Consider the following 14,582-nt stretch of genomic DNA (forward strand, 5'->3'; position numbering starts at 1 on the left):
GAAGCAGGGGAACAGGGAAAATACCAGCTATGCTTGTACTGTCACACTGAAATTCATTGATTCGGTATAACCAGGGAGTCACCCAAACCCTCACCCCACCCCTTCACCTTCAGGCAGTAATTTGTGTAGTTTGCCAAGCATGGGAATATGTTCTCACTTGGTAAGCAACAAAACCACTCTAACCTATTAGAAACTTCCTTACAACACTGGCCCAATTTTTCCTCTCCCCAGATATTCTTGCCAAATTTCCACTCCCATCATGAGCACAGGCACAGGTCCCCAGGCATTTGCCATAATCTGTGATAGCAGGTGCTACGACCAGTAACTGATTCTTCAAAAACTTTCTTATAAAACAACTACAAGGAAGAAAACTGAAGACATTTTGACCATGAAGAATGGATTGTGCCTGTGTTATTTGATGATCACCAGCTAACCACAGCTGGGAATGCAGAGGACTTTGGGCAGTAGGGTTTGCAACTAGATCGCCACGTCTTCCAACCACACAGGAGGCAGGGACAGGCCAGGAGAGGATTTGGAAAGGAGATTCCTCGAAACATGACAAGTCTGAAGGCAGTGATGAAGCCAATTCAGGTCATCACCAACCGATAACACAAATTACCACGAGAGGGCACAGCACGACTGTTATTATCCTTCAGAAGAACTGTTCCCTTCGAGGTCATAAAGATCTCCATCCCGTCATGTTAGCAGAGATGACCTTAGCCAAGATCGACTGTGGCCCATTATGTATATATGTGCCTTCTGCAGCTTTTGGGAAGTCTCATCTTCATTTCCCCTTTGCATACCAACCGGAGACTAAACTTCATTGTTGGATAAAACCATTCTCACATCTGCACACAGAAAGAGCTTACGTACTCAGACTCTCCTGGTTTTGCTTAACCCATTTGATTTATGTACCTGCATAATACATTTCTTCTTTACACTTGGTGCATTCTTTAGCTCCTTTCTCAGAATAAGTATTTCTTGGACACACCTGGCAGCCAGATGAACCTGGTTTGTCACTGAAGGTACCAGGCTTGCATGCGAAGCATTCAGACGTATATGCAACTCCTGTAAGATAAATTACAGGTAAAGCACTGAAATACAGAGAGGTGTGCTCTGTAACTACTGCCTGCCTGCTTATGGGGGAAAGAAAGCCAGCTGCATAACACAGCTTAAAAATCACAGACTTTCACCACTCACTTTAGACACTTTGGCTTTGCTGACTGATAATTTAGGTCTTTAATCTTTGCTCCTCAATGCAAGTCTGACTCATGTAAGAACCTTATATGACACTCCAAGTTTGATTATACTTAGAACAGGACCAAAAGAGCAATCCCAGATTAATTAAATTATTTAAATAGTAATTTAACTGTCACTGTTATGATATATATATCCATTTACGACTGTTGAGAGGCTTACCAATAAGCATGATCTTTCTATACTACATTAAAGAAAACCTGTTTATTCCTTTTTCTCTCTATTTGCTAAGCCAGTCTTCTCCAGTAGACGGCATCATGTACTAGCTGAATTAATTTTTCAGCCTTTCCCTGACAGTATGAAGTTTTGCCGTTCCGTTTCTACACTTTAGAGGAGGAGACAGGGGACAAGGGGGCTAAAAAAAGCCACTTTGGTGCTGTAGGCACACCAGTAGAAATTACACTTGGCAAACACTGTGACAAAAGAGTGAGATAAGACCTAAAAGGCAAATATCACTTACCTTCAATTGTGATGTTTTTCACCAGAACTGGTTTTACTACTTTGGACCCCATGAGAATCCCTGTTGTTCTCCAGTATAATATATTGCTGCCTGATTTCAGAGTTACCTGCAACAACACACATGACAGTTAGCAGACATCGCCTTACCAAGAAATTGTTTTATTTCTTACTTCCATTACTCAGATTTCTTGCATCCTAGCAGCAACCCTGGCTTTTCCTAAGCTGCTTAGTGAGTCAAGAAGTAATGGGGAGACAGCTAGGCAGATGCTGTAGAGACATCTCTGAGGAGTGGTAAAGTGTGTGCTTTATAAAAAAGCTTCTCAACACCCCAGTTTTATGGAAGAACACCAAGAGCTGTTTCTGACCTTGTTGTAAGCAGAACTGGGAAAAAGCTGTTCCTGCCTTTATCCAGCTACCCCTGGCACTCAGGAGCTTTTATCTCTAGCTCTGTGTTCAGATATAGTCAATCAGTTTGGTTTTAAAGCATTGAGATACACTTTTATAAAGAAATCCAGCACTACCCAGAGTTCAAAAATCCAGGCTCACAAGTGAGTTTTGTTTATAGGCTTTAAAAGTCAAGCTCTGCCTGCATCTAACACTACAGCATCACGATCAGTAAGCCAGGCACAAACCATGAATGTCTCCAGCAGCAGTCCCATCCCTCCTGCTCATTTCTGACCCTGAACAGCAGATGAGATGCAGAAAACAACCTGGTTTCCAACTGCTTTGACCTACTTGTCTTCACAGCATAGTTCAGCAACCGGCTGCACAACCCCTGTGCTGGCACAGTGTATTGGGTTTGCATGGCAAGGTTTTGGTACTGGGGGGGCTACAGGGGTGGGCTACAGGGGTGGCTTCTGTGAGAAGCTGCTAGAAGCTTCCCCCATGTCCGATAGAGCCAATGCCAGCCGGCTCCAAGACGGACCCGCCGCTGGCCAAGGCCGAGCCCATCAGCGACGGTGGTAGCACCTCTGGGATAACAGATTTAAGAAAGGGAAGAAGTTACTGCACAGCAGCATTTGCAGCCAGAGAGAGGAGTGAGAAGATGTGAGAGAAACAACTCTGCAGACACCAAGATCAGTGAAGAAGGAGGGGCAGGAGGTGCTCCAGGCGCCAGAGCAGAGATTCCCCTGCAGCCCGTGGGGAAGACCATGGTGAGGCAGGCTGTCCCCCTGCAGCCCATGGAGGTCCACGGTGGAGCAGATATCCACCTGCAGCCCGTGGAGGACCCAATGCCGGAGCAGGGGGATGCCCGAAGGACACTGTGACCCCGTGGGAAGCCCGCGCTGGAGCAGGCTCCTGGCAGGACCTGTGGACCCATGGAGAGAGGAGCCCAGGCTGGAGCAGGTTTGCTGGCAGGGCTTGTGACCCTGTGGAAGGGACCCACGCTGGAGCAGTTCATGAAGAACCGCAGCCTGTGGGAAGGACCCAAGTTGGAGAAGTTTGTGGAGGCCTGTCTCCCATGGGAGGGACCCCACGCTGGAGCAGGGAAGAGTGTGAGGAGTCCTCCCCCTGAGGAAAGGAGCGGCAGAAACAACGTGTGATGAACTGACCCAAACCCCCATTCCCCATTCCCCTGCGCCGCTCAGGGGGAGGAGGTAGAGAAAACTGGGAGTAAAGTTAAGCCTGGGAAGAAGGAAGGACTGGGGGGAAGGTGGTTTTAAAATTTGGTTTTATTTCTTATTATTCTACTCTGATTTGACTGGTAATAAATTTATTTTTTTTTCCCAAGTCGAGTCTGTTTTGCCCATGATTGTAACTGCTGAGTGATCTCCCTGTCCTTATCTCGACCCACGAGCCTTTTGTTATATTTTCTCTCCCCTGTCCAGCTGAGGAGGAGAGTGATAGAGCGGCTTTGGTGGGCACCTGGCATCCAGCCAGGGTCAACCCACCACACACAGGAAGGGTGGTGGGTTGGTGGCACCATGGCTGGGATAAGGGGCAGAAGGAAGGCAAGACCACTTCTTTCAGCAGCAGTGTTGGTGCCTGCTGCCTTCAACTCACCTGCATAACTACAGTATCACTCACTAAAAGCAGCAGGTTTACCAAGTACCGTATCTACTAGCCCAGTACAAGATGCCTACTGCCAACACAGTGATACTGGTCTGAAGGTGCTATATTTTCACACAAGAAGAGGGATAAACTCTGCCAGCATAAGGGTCCAGGATAATGAGATTTACAGCAGTGCTGTACAGGCCTGGCACAACCACAGTTTTTGTTCACCCAGGATAAAGAGTCCAAAAATCCAGCAAAATGGAAATGCAGCATATTGAATCTCCCACTCCCCAAAAAGCTACTATCCAGGTGGGCAGAGGAGAGCTGGGTTATCACAGGTAACAGCAGAACTGGGACCATATTGAACCGAACATCACGTTGTGTGGTGTAGAGATACCCAACATCAGCTCTGGTGCAGCAGGACTAGCGTGCTGAAAGCAGAGGCTGCAGCAACTGGAAAACTGGGGTCAGAGAAGCCAGCATGACAGGATTTGCAGTGCAGACAAAAGCCTTGAGGAGAGCCAGAATAGTCATCTCACCTAGCTCATGTGTCTACATTTCAGCCAGGCATCCAAGCAACCTTCATAATCCATGGAGACACTTGCACATCCCGGATGATGAGCTCAGATGGCACCATCTCCCATGCAGACACTGTCTACATCTCTCAGCTCACCCAAGTTGATGCCCTGGCCTTGCATCTACCTCTCAGCCCATGCCACTCACCCCTCCTCACTCAGCTCTCCTGCCTCCTGATGTGACTTGCATCAGGCTTGCACCTGAGCTAACAGGCACTGCCAACCAGAGCTGGCTCGGGAATATGGTTTCTCCTCCAGGAGGATAAGCAGACCATGGAAAACAGAGACCAGGCTGCTGTCTATGCCCATAAAAAGCCTTTTTCTTCTGGCTTAATGTCACCTATGCTGGTCCTTTGCTGGTATGGCTCTGGGAATTAGGGTATGATGGTATAGTGGAAGCCAGGCGTCACCATGAGCTAATGAGTTGGTCTATGCGTGGTCTGTGCATCGAGCAAACTCAGCCAGCTGGGTCACAGGCCAGCCGAAGGGCTGCTGCTCCCAACGTGGACATGCTCGTATCAGTGCTGCAGGAGCCACCCTGGTGCTGCCAGCTTGCTTTTCAACCAGGTAAGTCACCACGGAGCACAAGCTGGGTGCAGTCCAGCTCTTCTGCACACACTTGAGAACAAAATGCCCGTCCTGCCTGCCTCCACATACACACACCGCTCCCGCTGCTCTGCTGAGCAACAGGGAATAATCTTGCGTTCTCATGAACAAACAACTGTTGCAGAAGATTTCAATTACAATCATGCAGAGTGACTGTGGCGTGCAGATTTGCATAAATCTATTTAACCTCATAAAGCACTTGATTCAAAGCCCAGGGAAATCGATACAAAGTCTTGCATCTATATCATTTGCTTTGGGATCAGCCCCTTAGAGATCTCGGTGGCTTCGCCCACAGTACTAGGAAAGCTGTGCTTCTTCAAATGTATTCACAGGATCTGGCCCTTGTTTGCTGTCTGCTCAGAGGAAATCACAGGCATTTGTAAATGGAAAAAAGCTTCATGAACGAATTTTTTTCACACTTACAGAATGAGAGCCCCATTCCCCGTTGTCTGTTAGCTTCACCCACTTGTCTGCCGTGGACTCCATCTCTTTGCACTGGTCATTTTGTATCTGTTAATAAAAAAACAAGATCAGTGATCACAATCAATTAGATGCATTTCTCTGTCAGCATAATGACTGCTGGCTGGGAATGATACAATTCAGCTTTGTTCCTCTTGTCTACATATTTAGGAGAGCAGCTGCCTTACTTGGGGCAAAAAAAACCCCAACTTTCAAAACCTGGTAGCAGCTTAACAGTGCCTCCAATGACCACCTCTGATGCAGATGGAAAAAAAGAGCAGGAGGAGAAGATCTCAGCCTTGTCCTCTCACTATCTGGTCAGACTCAGATGCTGAGCATCTTGTCTTGGCTGCCTCCTTCTCCTGAGCCCACCAAGACCCAGTTCTCTAAAAGCCAGGGGCCACGGGCTTCTAAGTCAGAGGGGAGGTAGGAGTGGACACGCCAAAGCTAGAAGACAAACTGCTTTCTCTGCAGCCAATATCTGCTATGTCTTTGGCTCCCTGCCACCTGACCTCACTAGGGATGAGAGTAACGTTATCAAGGGAGAGGCAACATGCCATGGAGAGTCTGCCCTGGCAGAAGTGTGAGGTTGCTTGTCCCTCGCCCAGGTCCAGTGCAGCTCAGCAGCCTTTCCTTGCAGCAGGCTTTGGTGCATGGCCTCACAGTAGTCCACTTCTTTCTTCTCATAACTGTCTTCTCTGAAGAAAAAGTACCAAGTCCCTTTGAGGCACGAGTTCAATTACTCAGCTTTTATTCCACCGGGGAGAAAGGCCAGTTCAACACTTTCAGAAGACCTGAGGTCAAGCATCCTCCTCAAAGTTGCTCTGTGTCAAGTCTGAAATAAGTCATGTAACCCCACATCCTCCAAAGCATCTGTGCACTTAATTCCCACCTAGATCAACAGCACTGAGGAAAAGAGGTGAGAAGAAGCACCTAAGTAGAAGGTAGATCCCTAATTATCTTGTGCAATCTGAGCTACTGCATCTTTGTGCCTCAGTTCCCATCTGCAAAAAGGAGATAAGAATATATAGTCTCTTCTCACAAGGTGTAAAGGGCTTCAATATGTAAAAACAGCCTGGGAAGGGCAGGCTGCAGAAGCACTGGGTATCTAACAAGAAGTGTCCATGCTTGCTTCCCACATTTGAGGACATCTCCTTGCTTACTCTCAGACCAGCAGTGCAGCCACCTGCGTCTGGAGAGCCCAAAAACTTCACCATTTCCCAGCAACCTGCAAGGCACTGCCACTGAAATGCTGCTGTCCAGAGCTAAAGTGTCATTGTTAAATATATTTAAGCACAAAGACATGCTGGAGAAAAAAAAATTGACTTTTAGAGGAGTGTTAAATATGGTTTCCCTGAAATATTGAGGCTGACTAGGAATTATTTACATGGGCATTTCTAGAAAGGACTGCACCACTCACTGCTTCTTGAACAGGGAATGATAAATTTAAGGAGGTGAATGAGTGGGATATGAATAAAAGTAATAATCAAAAAGTCATTTTCAAAGCCAGTGCTCAGAGAAACAATATATTTGCTCCATTGCAGGAGCAGATCAGTCAGTCAGTCAAGAAACTGGAGCTAGGATTCATAATCCTGATACATTCATCTGACAGCAGAAAGCATATTTGCTGCCTTCTCCCCATGAAGAAGGCTGGATAGTCTAATATAAAACTGAAACGGCTAAATAATATTGCCTGCACTGTCTGTTACCAAAGCGCAATAGCAATCTATTGCACTCATGTAGCAGCAAGAGGGGGCCTCCAACAGGTTATTTTTGTCTTCCTTTCCCATCTCTACTAGGGATAAGGACACTTCGCACTTTTCTCCAAGCTTCAAGAAACACTAACCAACACCAGCTAAGGCTTCTCACTCCTGTGAGATACCACGAGCTGTGTTTTTCAGATAAAAACCAGGGCTCACCAGACAGATACAGAGGCAGTAACAGAGGAGACTAAAAATTTCCAGTCATCTCCTTCTCTGAGTTGCCCTCCCATTACGTTTTTTTCTGTCCCAAATGGCAGGTACAACATGCCAAGGAAAGCAATGCAGGTGTTGGTGGAACCTTCCAAAGCATCTCAGTGACATGGGGCATCTACACCACACTGCGGAGCCTGGTGCTGGGAACCCTCCGTCTCCCTGGCTCCCAACCAGTTCATCCATGTGGGCAGAGCAGGGTTGCCTTTCCCATTCTGGTCACTGCTGATCAGATTGTTGTAGTAATTTGGGTATAGCATGGTGCAAGCCCAGCCAGGCTGCTCCCATTTCAGAGCTAATGATCCCCAGCCCCTCCATTTCGCAGTGCGGACGCGTCCTCAGGGCCTAATTCCTACTGAAAGTCATCTGAACTTTTACTCCTAAATCTCTTAGGAGAACTGTTGTTTCTAGCTTTTTCTTTTTTTTTTTTTAAGGATCACCCTTTTGTCTCTTCTCCTGCTTTTCTTTTCATCTTAATTGCTATGACCCAAATTGACCTAAACCTAAAGCTAAGGTTTCCACATACTAATGCCTTGGGGCACCTCAGGTTCTGGATGCCTACCTTGGAAGAAGTCTTTTTAAATGTCAAGTACCTTCAAAGGCATCTCAAGTCAAACATCCCCAAACTGAAGCATCTACCACCAACAGTTGTCTTGTAAAAGGCTGGACTAACAGGGGCAGTCATGACCCCTAATGGAAAAATCCCAGTGCGTGGTAGATAGGATCAGTTTAGCCCGAGTTTGAAGCTGAAATTAATGCCAAAAGGCAGCATAAGTGACAGAAAGAGAAGAAGGTTTTTTTTAACCTTGTTCAGCAATAATAAGCTATGGACATATGAGGAATGTAAAGGGAGGAAAAAGCTGTTTCTAATGGTCTTTATCTGGATTGAATTCTTACAATATATGGTTGGATCCACCATATAAAAGGCCTTACAAAAAATTCAAAGAAGATGTTGTTGTCAATATACTGGTATTCAAAGAAGACAGAACCGGATTTCTTCAGGTGCACAGCGTAGATGAGAGAAACTGTACAATCATCCCTGTTCGACTCTATGTAATTCCCTCGAGGCGTCCACGAAGAGCTGATGAACATAAACAAAACAAGCCTCAGCTGAGATCACAGACACTGAGGAGACTTTTCTTACACTACTATACAAAAACATGATACTTAATAAAGAACCCAGAATCACACAATAGCTAACTGCAGTGCATTTATAACTTTATTACTGGATTCCCATTTATTTTTCATGTAAATATAATACTTTTCATTAAAACTGTGCATGGGAAAGGATGTGGTACTAGAAATTTAGGACCCAGCCTACGTAGGAAAGGTTTGTCATCCATAGGTTCAATATACTTTCAATTATACTCAGAAACAGCCTTCTGCAGCCACCATGGGTCTCTAAATAGGCTGTGAAAGTACCTTTCAGCCACATTTACTATACCATGACCCTGGAGCCTTTCAGCTACAAACAAGAGCAGCTCCAGGCTGGTCTTAGACTCACTAGCTGCTGATGAGCCCGAGGAGACCATGATGACAGCAAAGAGATGGCTACAAATTTCACTTCCCAGCAACTCTTGTTTGCCATTAATAGGGCTGGTTACCCTCTGGAGAGCTTAGATAAGTCATTAAGCTGGCTTTGTGCTGCCGAGCTGTCTCGGGTTTACCCATGGCTGCGTAACCCAGATGCAAACAGAACTTCTTACTTGCTGCAGCTGTCGGCTTTATTCTCAGTCGAACCAACCGCCGTGTCCATGAAAGTCGCCACGTTGGAGAATCCTGCCGGCAGCTCATCCCACTCATCAAACTTGATCCCGCTGCCCAGCGAGTAGGTCCCCTCTGCACATTTGCTGCACACCTGGTTCTTCATCTCCAGGTACTCGCCAGAGGCACAGGAGAAAGCTGGGGAGACAATCGTTTCCAACATATGAATGGAGAAATTAATTCCAATTAATTTCCACTAATTTTTTGCCGCTTAATTAAGAGTGAACTGCCACTAAAGGGAACCAAACAGGAATGCCTCAGTCCCAGGAACACAACAGCTGAACGACCAACATTGGCTGCAAAACTGAGACGTCCACCAGTGCCTGTTTTTTCACCGACGTGGCAGCACTGAAACCAAATCTCAAGTGACGGCTCCCGATTTGCAGCTTGTCTTCGTTGGCAAAACAAGATTTTAGAAACGAAATCTCTACCCACAGACTGTGTCCAAAAGCAACTTGTGAAAATGAGGACTTGTAATACGGTTCTCCTCACCCTTACTCACCCACCTGTCACACCTTGAACTCAATCGAAATCACCAGCACCTGAGAGCCAGAGCAGACTCCTCTCACCCACCTGTATGGTAGCTAAGAAGAGTGTACAGCAGCACGCTGACGGTAATGTAACACTACAAACCTTGGCTGAGAGTTGCAGACCTAATCCAAGGGTCTCTCCACATTTCTCCTCACATGGGCTGCCTACAAGGCCTTGAACATCTTGCCTGATAGACCAGGTGGTCTTGGAAAAGATCACCAATGGGCCTGTGTCTAGCAAACAAGGATCTTTGACTGGGGTGATATTAACATGCTGAGAAGATAAACACTGGTTGCCAGCACAGCAAAGACAGTACTTAAACATATGTAACTAGGGGAAGTATAATTTAGAAGGAATGTTCACAAAGCGCCTTTTTTACTGATGTCTCTAAAATTACTTACTCCAAGTAACTATATGTCCCTTGTTCCAGTCTGATCACACCTCTATCTGCTAAGGAAAGAATATTCCCATTACATAGAGGAAACCTGGACAGCAGCTGAAGTCCTGTATGCCCACAGAGCCCCATGTCTGTGCTGGGAATCCTAACTCCTGCCCGGACGCTCATTTCAATGGCAGACCATCGCACTTTCCCCTAGCCCTATGCTGCACCACGTCCTCACTGAGACTGAACATCCTGGATGGAAAACAAAAGAGCGCTTTCTGCAGCACATATTTCCTAGGTTGCTTGCAGATTTTTAAACTTAACTGTGCCAGTGTAGCCAAAGCAGGATTCAGAGAAATGCACACAACTCGCATCCCAAGAAATGGTGGGATTTTTTACTGCTTCACGCATGCCACGTTGTGCAGTGACAGATATTTCATACACTTACTTCGAGAGACATAAACTCACTAGTCTGAGAAACTGTAGGACGAGACAGGACTGCTAGCAAAAGTGGTGAAACTGGCCCAAAACTACTGATGCCAGTTGAGGTCCCAGCATATGCAGTTTTATAGATGTGCTGATGTTTATCTAACTGCAGACAAACTTCTTTGACTGTGAGTACTTTGATACAAAGACATGGCTGTGTAACACCAATTTCCATCTGAATCCAACTGCCGTTCAGGCTCCCATTTCTATGCCAGATCCCAAAGCATTTCTTTGTGTAATTGTCCTTGACGGGCAGCACTGGAATGCAGATAAAAGGTCCATTTTGATGCAAAGATCTGCCAAAGGGTCATTTTTCCCTCTTGGTCATATCAGCATACTCTGAATTTGAACCAGTGGACTTCAAGCTAACAAATCTGTTTTTCTAACCCCTTCGCTCCCTGGTGATGGACCAAGAAGGAAAGGGGGCAGGAGCCTCGCAGGGACGGGTGTTGGGGTGGGTATATACAAGGAAATCCTGCCACAATGGATTTCTGCGAAAGACTGACAGACAGGCAAAAAATCCACCCTCAATGAGGGTAAGTGGTTTTCTGTAGGCAGTGGCACATGATACAGCAGTACAGCTAACATCCCATCTGACTGCCTCTGCAACCTCAGCTCAAGCCATAGGATGTACCTGCAGCTGGGGTCGGAAACACAGCTTTCTTCAGAGGCCTGGAGAAAAGCAGTGAGCACTTCCCCGTGTGTCTGAACCAAGACCACACCTTGTACAGCTTTTCACCTTAAATGCGTAAAGGTGTCCTGACTCACTGCTTTAGCATTATTAATAAATCCTGCTTTATTTTTTAATTTTGAAGGGTGCAGAGAGAAGCCATCAGGAAGGGAAGTAAAAAAGTGAGCTCTCTCATGACATATTCGAATCCTTTAACAGTTTCAACATTTTTTTTTTAAGAAAGTTAAATAGCAAGAAATGGAGAGCGCTGCTTAACCACATATTCCAGATTTGTGAATTTCAAATAAGGAGTCAATAACTGTGAGCGATTCGCTGCCATAATGAAGACACAGAAGGCAGCAGCCCCTCTTCTTCCATTGCAGTGAGGTTGAGCGGAGATTATTGCTTTAACCGAGCTAATATCTTTTAACTCCTTGCAACCTGATCATTTGAGAGAAAAAAAGGGTATAAGAGATCAGGCAGGCTGCCACGCAGGACACTGCCATCCATCGCTCACCTTCCAGGAGAGAGATGAGCCTTTTCTTATTTAGGTGGGGAATTACTTTCTTTCTCTTTTCTAAGAATCGTATTTCAAAGGCAGCAGCATTTCCCGTCAAAACACATACGTCTGCAAGCAAGCTAGCTCTGAGCATGCCAGATGCTTGCCAGGTTCAATTTGGGGCTGAACGTGGCTAATGGCAACACAAACCACTTTCGACATTGGAACAGATGCATCGTTTGGTCTCGTTCCAGGCGGTCGGGAGCGGCTGGAGGGGGATGGGGAGGAAACACGGCATGTGACGAGCACAGAGATGGTCTCCTCTCCTAGTGTCGCACAACTTGCTCTTCCAGCAAGAAGGGAGACCAAAAGCCAGGCCAAACCCTCTTTAATCTAAGCAGCATCAATTCAGGAGTCTGTCCCAGCTGGAGATGGGCAGGTTGTGGCCGTGCCCAGAGGGACCCTGCAGAGCAGATGTCCCCCACGATGGCCCAGGAGGCACTTGCAGGGGGACAGGGCACAGACAGATGATCCATCCCAGGGCACTGCTGCTTCACCTTGCTCATGGCTGCTCCATCTCACTAAGATGGAGCTAAGCACAGATCCAGTGCTGACCAGCGACCGCTTGTCCACAGAAATGGTTGACATTATTGCAGCACCGCTGTGTTCGTGGAGGTGACACACGCAAGATGCTGTCAACAGGAAGGACAGTATCACCACATAGGAGGTCAAGGTGTGATGTGAAGTTTCAGGAATCCAAATCATATATTTTAGGTGTGTGCTCTGATTCGTCCTCCACTAAACCCTCCTTCTTGCTTCAGACTCCAGAGGAAAAATTAGTCTCCTGGCTTAGAGGTAGCTTTTGTGAACACCATCTGCCCCCAACCCCAGAGCCCATTTGTTTAAGCATTTGATGATACTTAATTTTCAGAGAAAACATCTCTATTGAATAACTCCTTACATGTCTACCCTGTTTCAGAAAACAGAACTAGGCTGCTAAGTCACATAGGCAATTCTGAAAATCTTTTCCAGAATTGACACTATTGATCCTGTTTGGACATCACCATTCCTTCTCCCTCTCTGACTGCAAACTTTCCCATTACACCTTTCAAATACCAGTTTGGGTGCTACAGACCAACTTACACAGAGCAACACACATTGTGAAGACTGAATTTGATCTTCTTTCTTTCTGTGAAAAAAACTGTGAAATGCATTAAAAGGTTTCATGACTTGCCCCATCATGCGCATTTTTAAAACTGGGAGAACATTTTTAGAGGCAGTTAGGAACAGCACGACATACTGTGGTACTGGATACACTGACGCCTGCAGTAGCTCCAGTGAAGCCAATGCAATTATTGGTGATTTGCAGCTGTAGCTTTCTTAAAATAAATACAGAAGAAAAAAAAAATGTTGTGGTCTGTACAGGTGACCAGTCTTGGTCACAAAAGATGCTGTAAAGTACTGTTAGAGAGACAGTGCCGCAGGCAGCCCCACACATTCATACATGCATGCAATAAAGCTGATACCAGGTTCACTTCATAAAAAATTAATAAGAGCTACAGTACTAATATCCACCGAAACCATTGTATAAGTCTTGTCACACAGACCTCATTTCATTCTTTAAAAGGATTACAAGTCACTTGATAAAGGTGACTGAGTGGATGTAATAGACTTACGGTTTCTAATACAGTTAACTTAGTTTTGCATGTCATTCTGATGAAGAAGGTAGTACCACACAATACCAGTAAGGCACATCTTAAACGGATTAAGGACTGCCTGAGTAACAGATCTCAGACAGGGCTGTCGGAGGGAAACCGTCACTGAGCAGGGAGGAAGGGGGCTGTTCTGCCTGCCCTGGGACTGAGTCTGATGGCTGTCCACATTTTTATCAACGATCTGCAGGCAAATAGAAAAGGAACGGTATTAAAATCGGTGGGTGAGAGACTGTTCTCAAGCCTGAGCCCACTCGAAGTCAGTGTGTTTTAACAGAGTCAAAGGTAAAGACAAGCCACTGAAGGCAAGGAGCGCCGGCCCTGCCTGCAGAAGGCTGAAACGTATCCCGGAGGGCAGCAAGCCTGAGGGTCGGAGTGGACCCGCCATTCATCAAGAGCTTCCACTGTCCAGACGGGCAAAAAGGCGCTAGTGAGATCTGTGGATATATTTAGAGGTGGAGGTAGAGATGTGTAGGATGGAATGTGTGTATTACAGGCAGGAAGATCGTTCTAATACTGAACATGGTTGTGATTTAGCATTTTTAAGAGGTCAATGCAAAACAAAAGGACTTTAAATGCTTTTAAAATTAGGGATAATGTCTTGCAATGAGAGATCTGAAGTGCTTAGTCTGTTTAGGTTATCAAAAGAAGATTGAGAGTCAACTTGATTAATATATAAGCATCTCCAGGGGCAGCAAACACAGGATCCCACTGGACTCTTTAATCAAGCAGAGAACTGCATGAGAAGAACTACCTTCTGGAAGCTGAACGCAGACAAATTCAAACTGGAAACAATGCACACATTTTTAATAGGAAGAATGACTGATTGCTGGAACAATCTGTCATGGCATGTGATGGACCCTTTGTCTCTCATGTGCTTCGTACCATAACTGGATACCATATGGAAGAAAAGCTCACGCCAAATACAAATTATCAGCCTCAGCATCAGCCTAGATGGATGCATTTTAATGGCCTGCGAGGTCAAACTAGCGAATCTAATTAATCCCCCTCCTCTTAAACCCTGCGAGTCCAGAGTGATGGTATCTTACGTCCCTCCTGGGACACACCATGGGCATGGGGCACCCTGAAGCAGGAGCCCTGCCCACTGTGTAACCACTTCCAAGGAGTGCTTGCAATAGATTACTCCGCAGATCTGACAGCACTTTACAATCACTTTGTAGACACGGAAACAGCTCCCCAGAGAGCAAAACAGA

General features: G+C 46.1%; 1 protein-coding gene across 1 annotated transcript in view; it reads right to left on the bottom strand.

Annotated features, from left to right (window-relative positions):
* The window catches only part of ELAPOR2 (endosome-lysosome associated apoptosis and autophagy regulator family member 2), a 34,319-nt gene extending 25,110 nt beyond the window's left edge, over positions 1-9,209 (bottom strand). Inside the window, exons 1-5 of the mRNA XM_050907514.1 lie at positions 9,031-9,209; positions 8,258-8,405; positions 5,316-5,402; positions 1,718-1,823; positions 916-1,068 (exon numbers count right to left, since the gene is read on the bottom strand). Of these exons, the coding sequence (XP_050763471.1) occupies positions 916-1,068; positions 1,718-1,823; positions 5,316-5,402; positions 8,258-8,405; positions 9,031-9,194 (658 nt within the window). The 5' untranslated portion in view covers positions 9,195-9,209. The remainder of the gene's footprint in view (positions 1-915; positions 1,069-1,717; positions 1,824-5,315; positions 5,403-8,257; positions 8,406-9,030) is intronic.
* Between the last annotated feature and the right edge of the window lie 5,373 nt (positions 9,210-14,582).

This window comes from Gymnogyps californianus, chromosome 1, assembly GCF_018139145.2.
Source record: "Gymnogyps californianus isolate 813 chromosome 1, ASM1813914v2, whole genome shotgun sequence".
NCBI classification, from domain to species: Eukaryota; Metazoa; Chordata; class Aves; order Accipitriformes; family Cathartidae; genus Gymnogyps; species Gymnogyps californianus.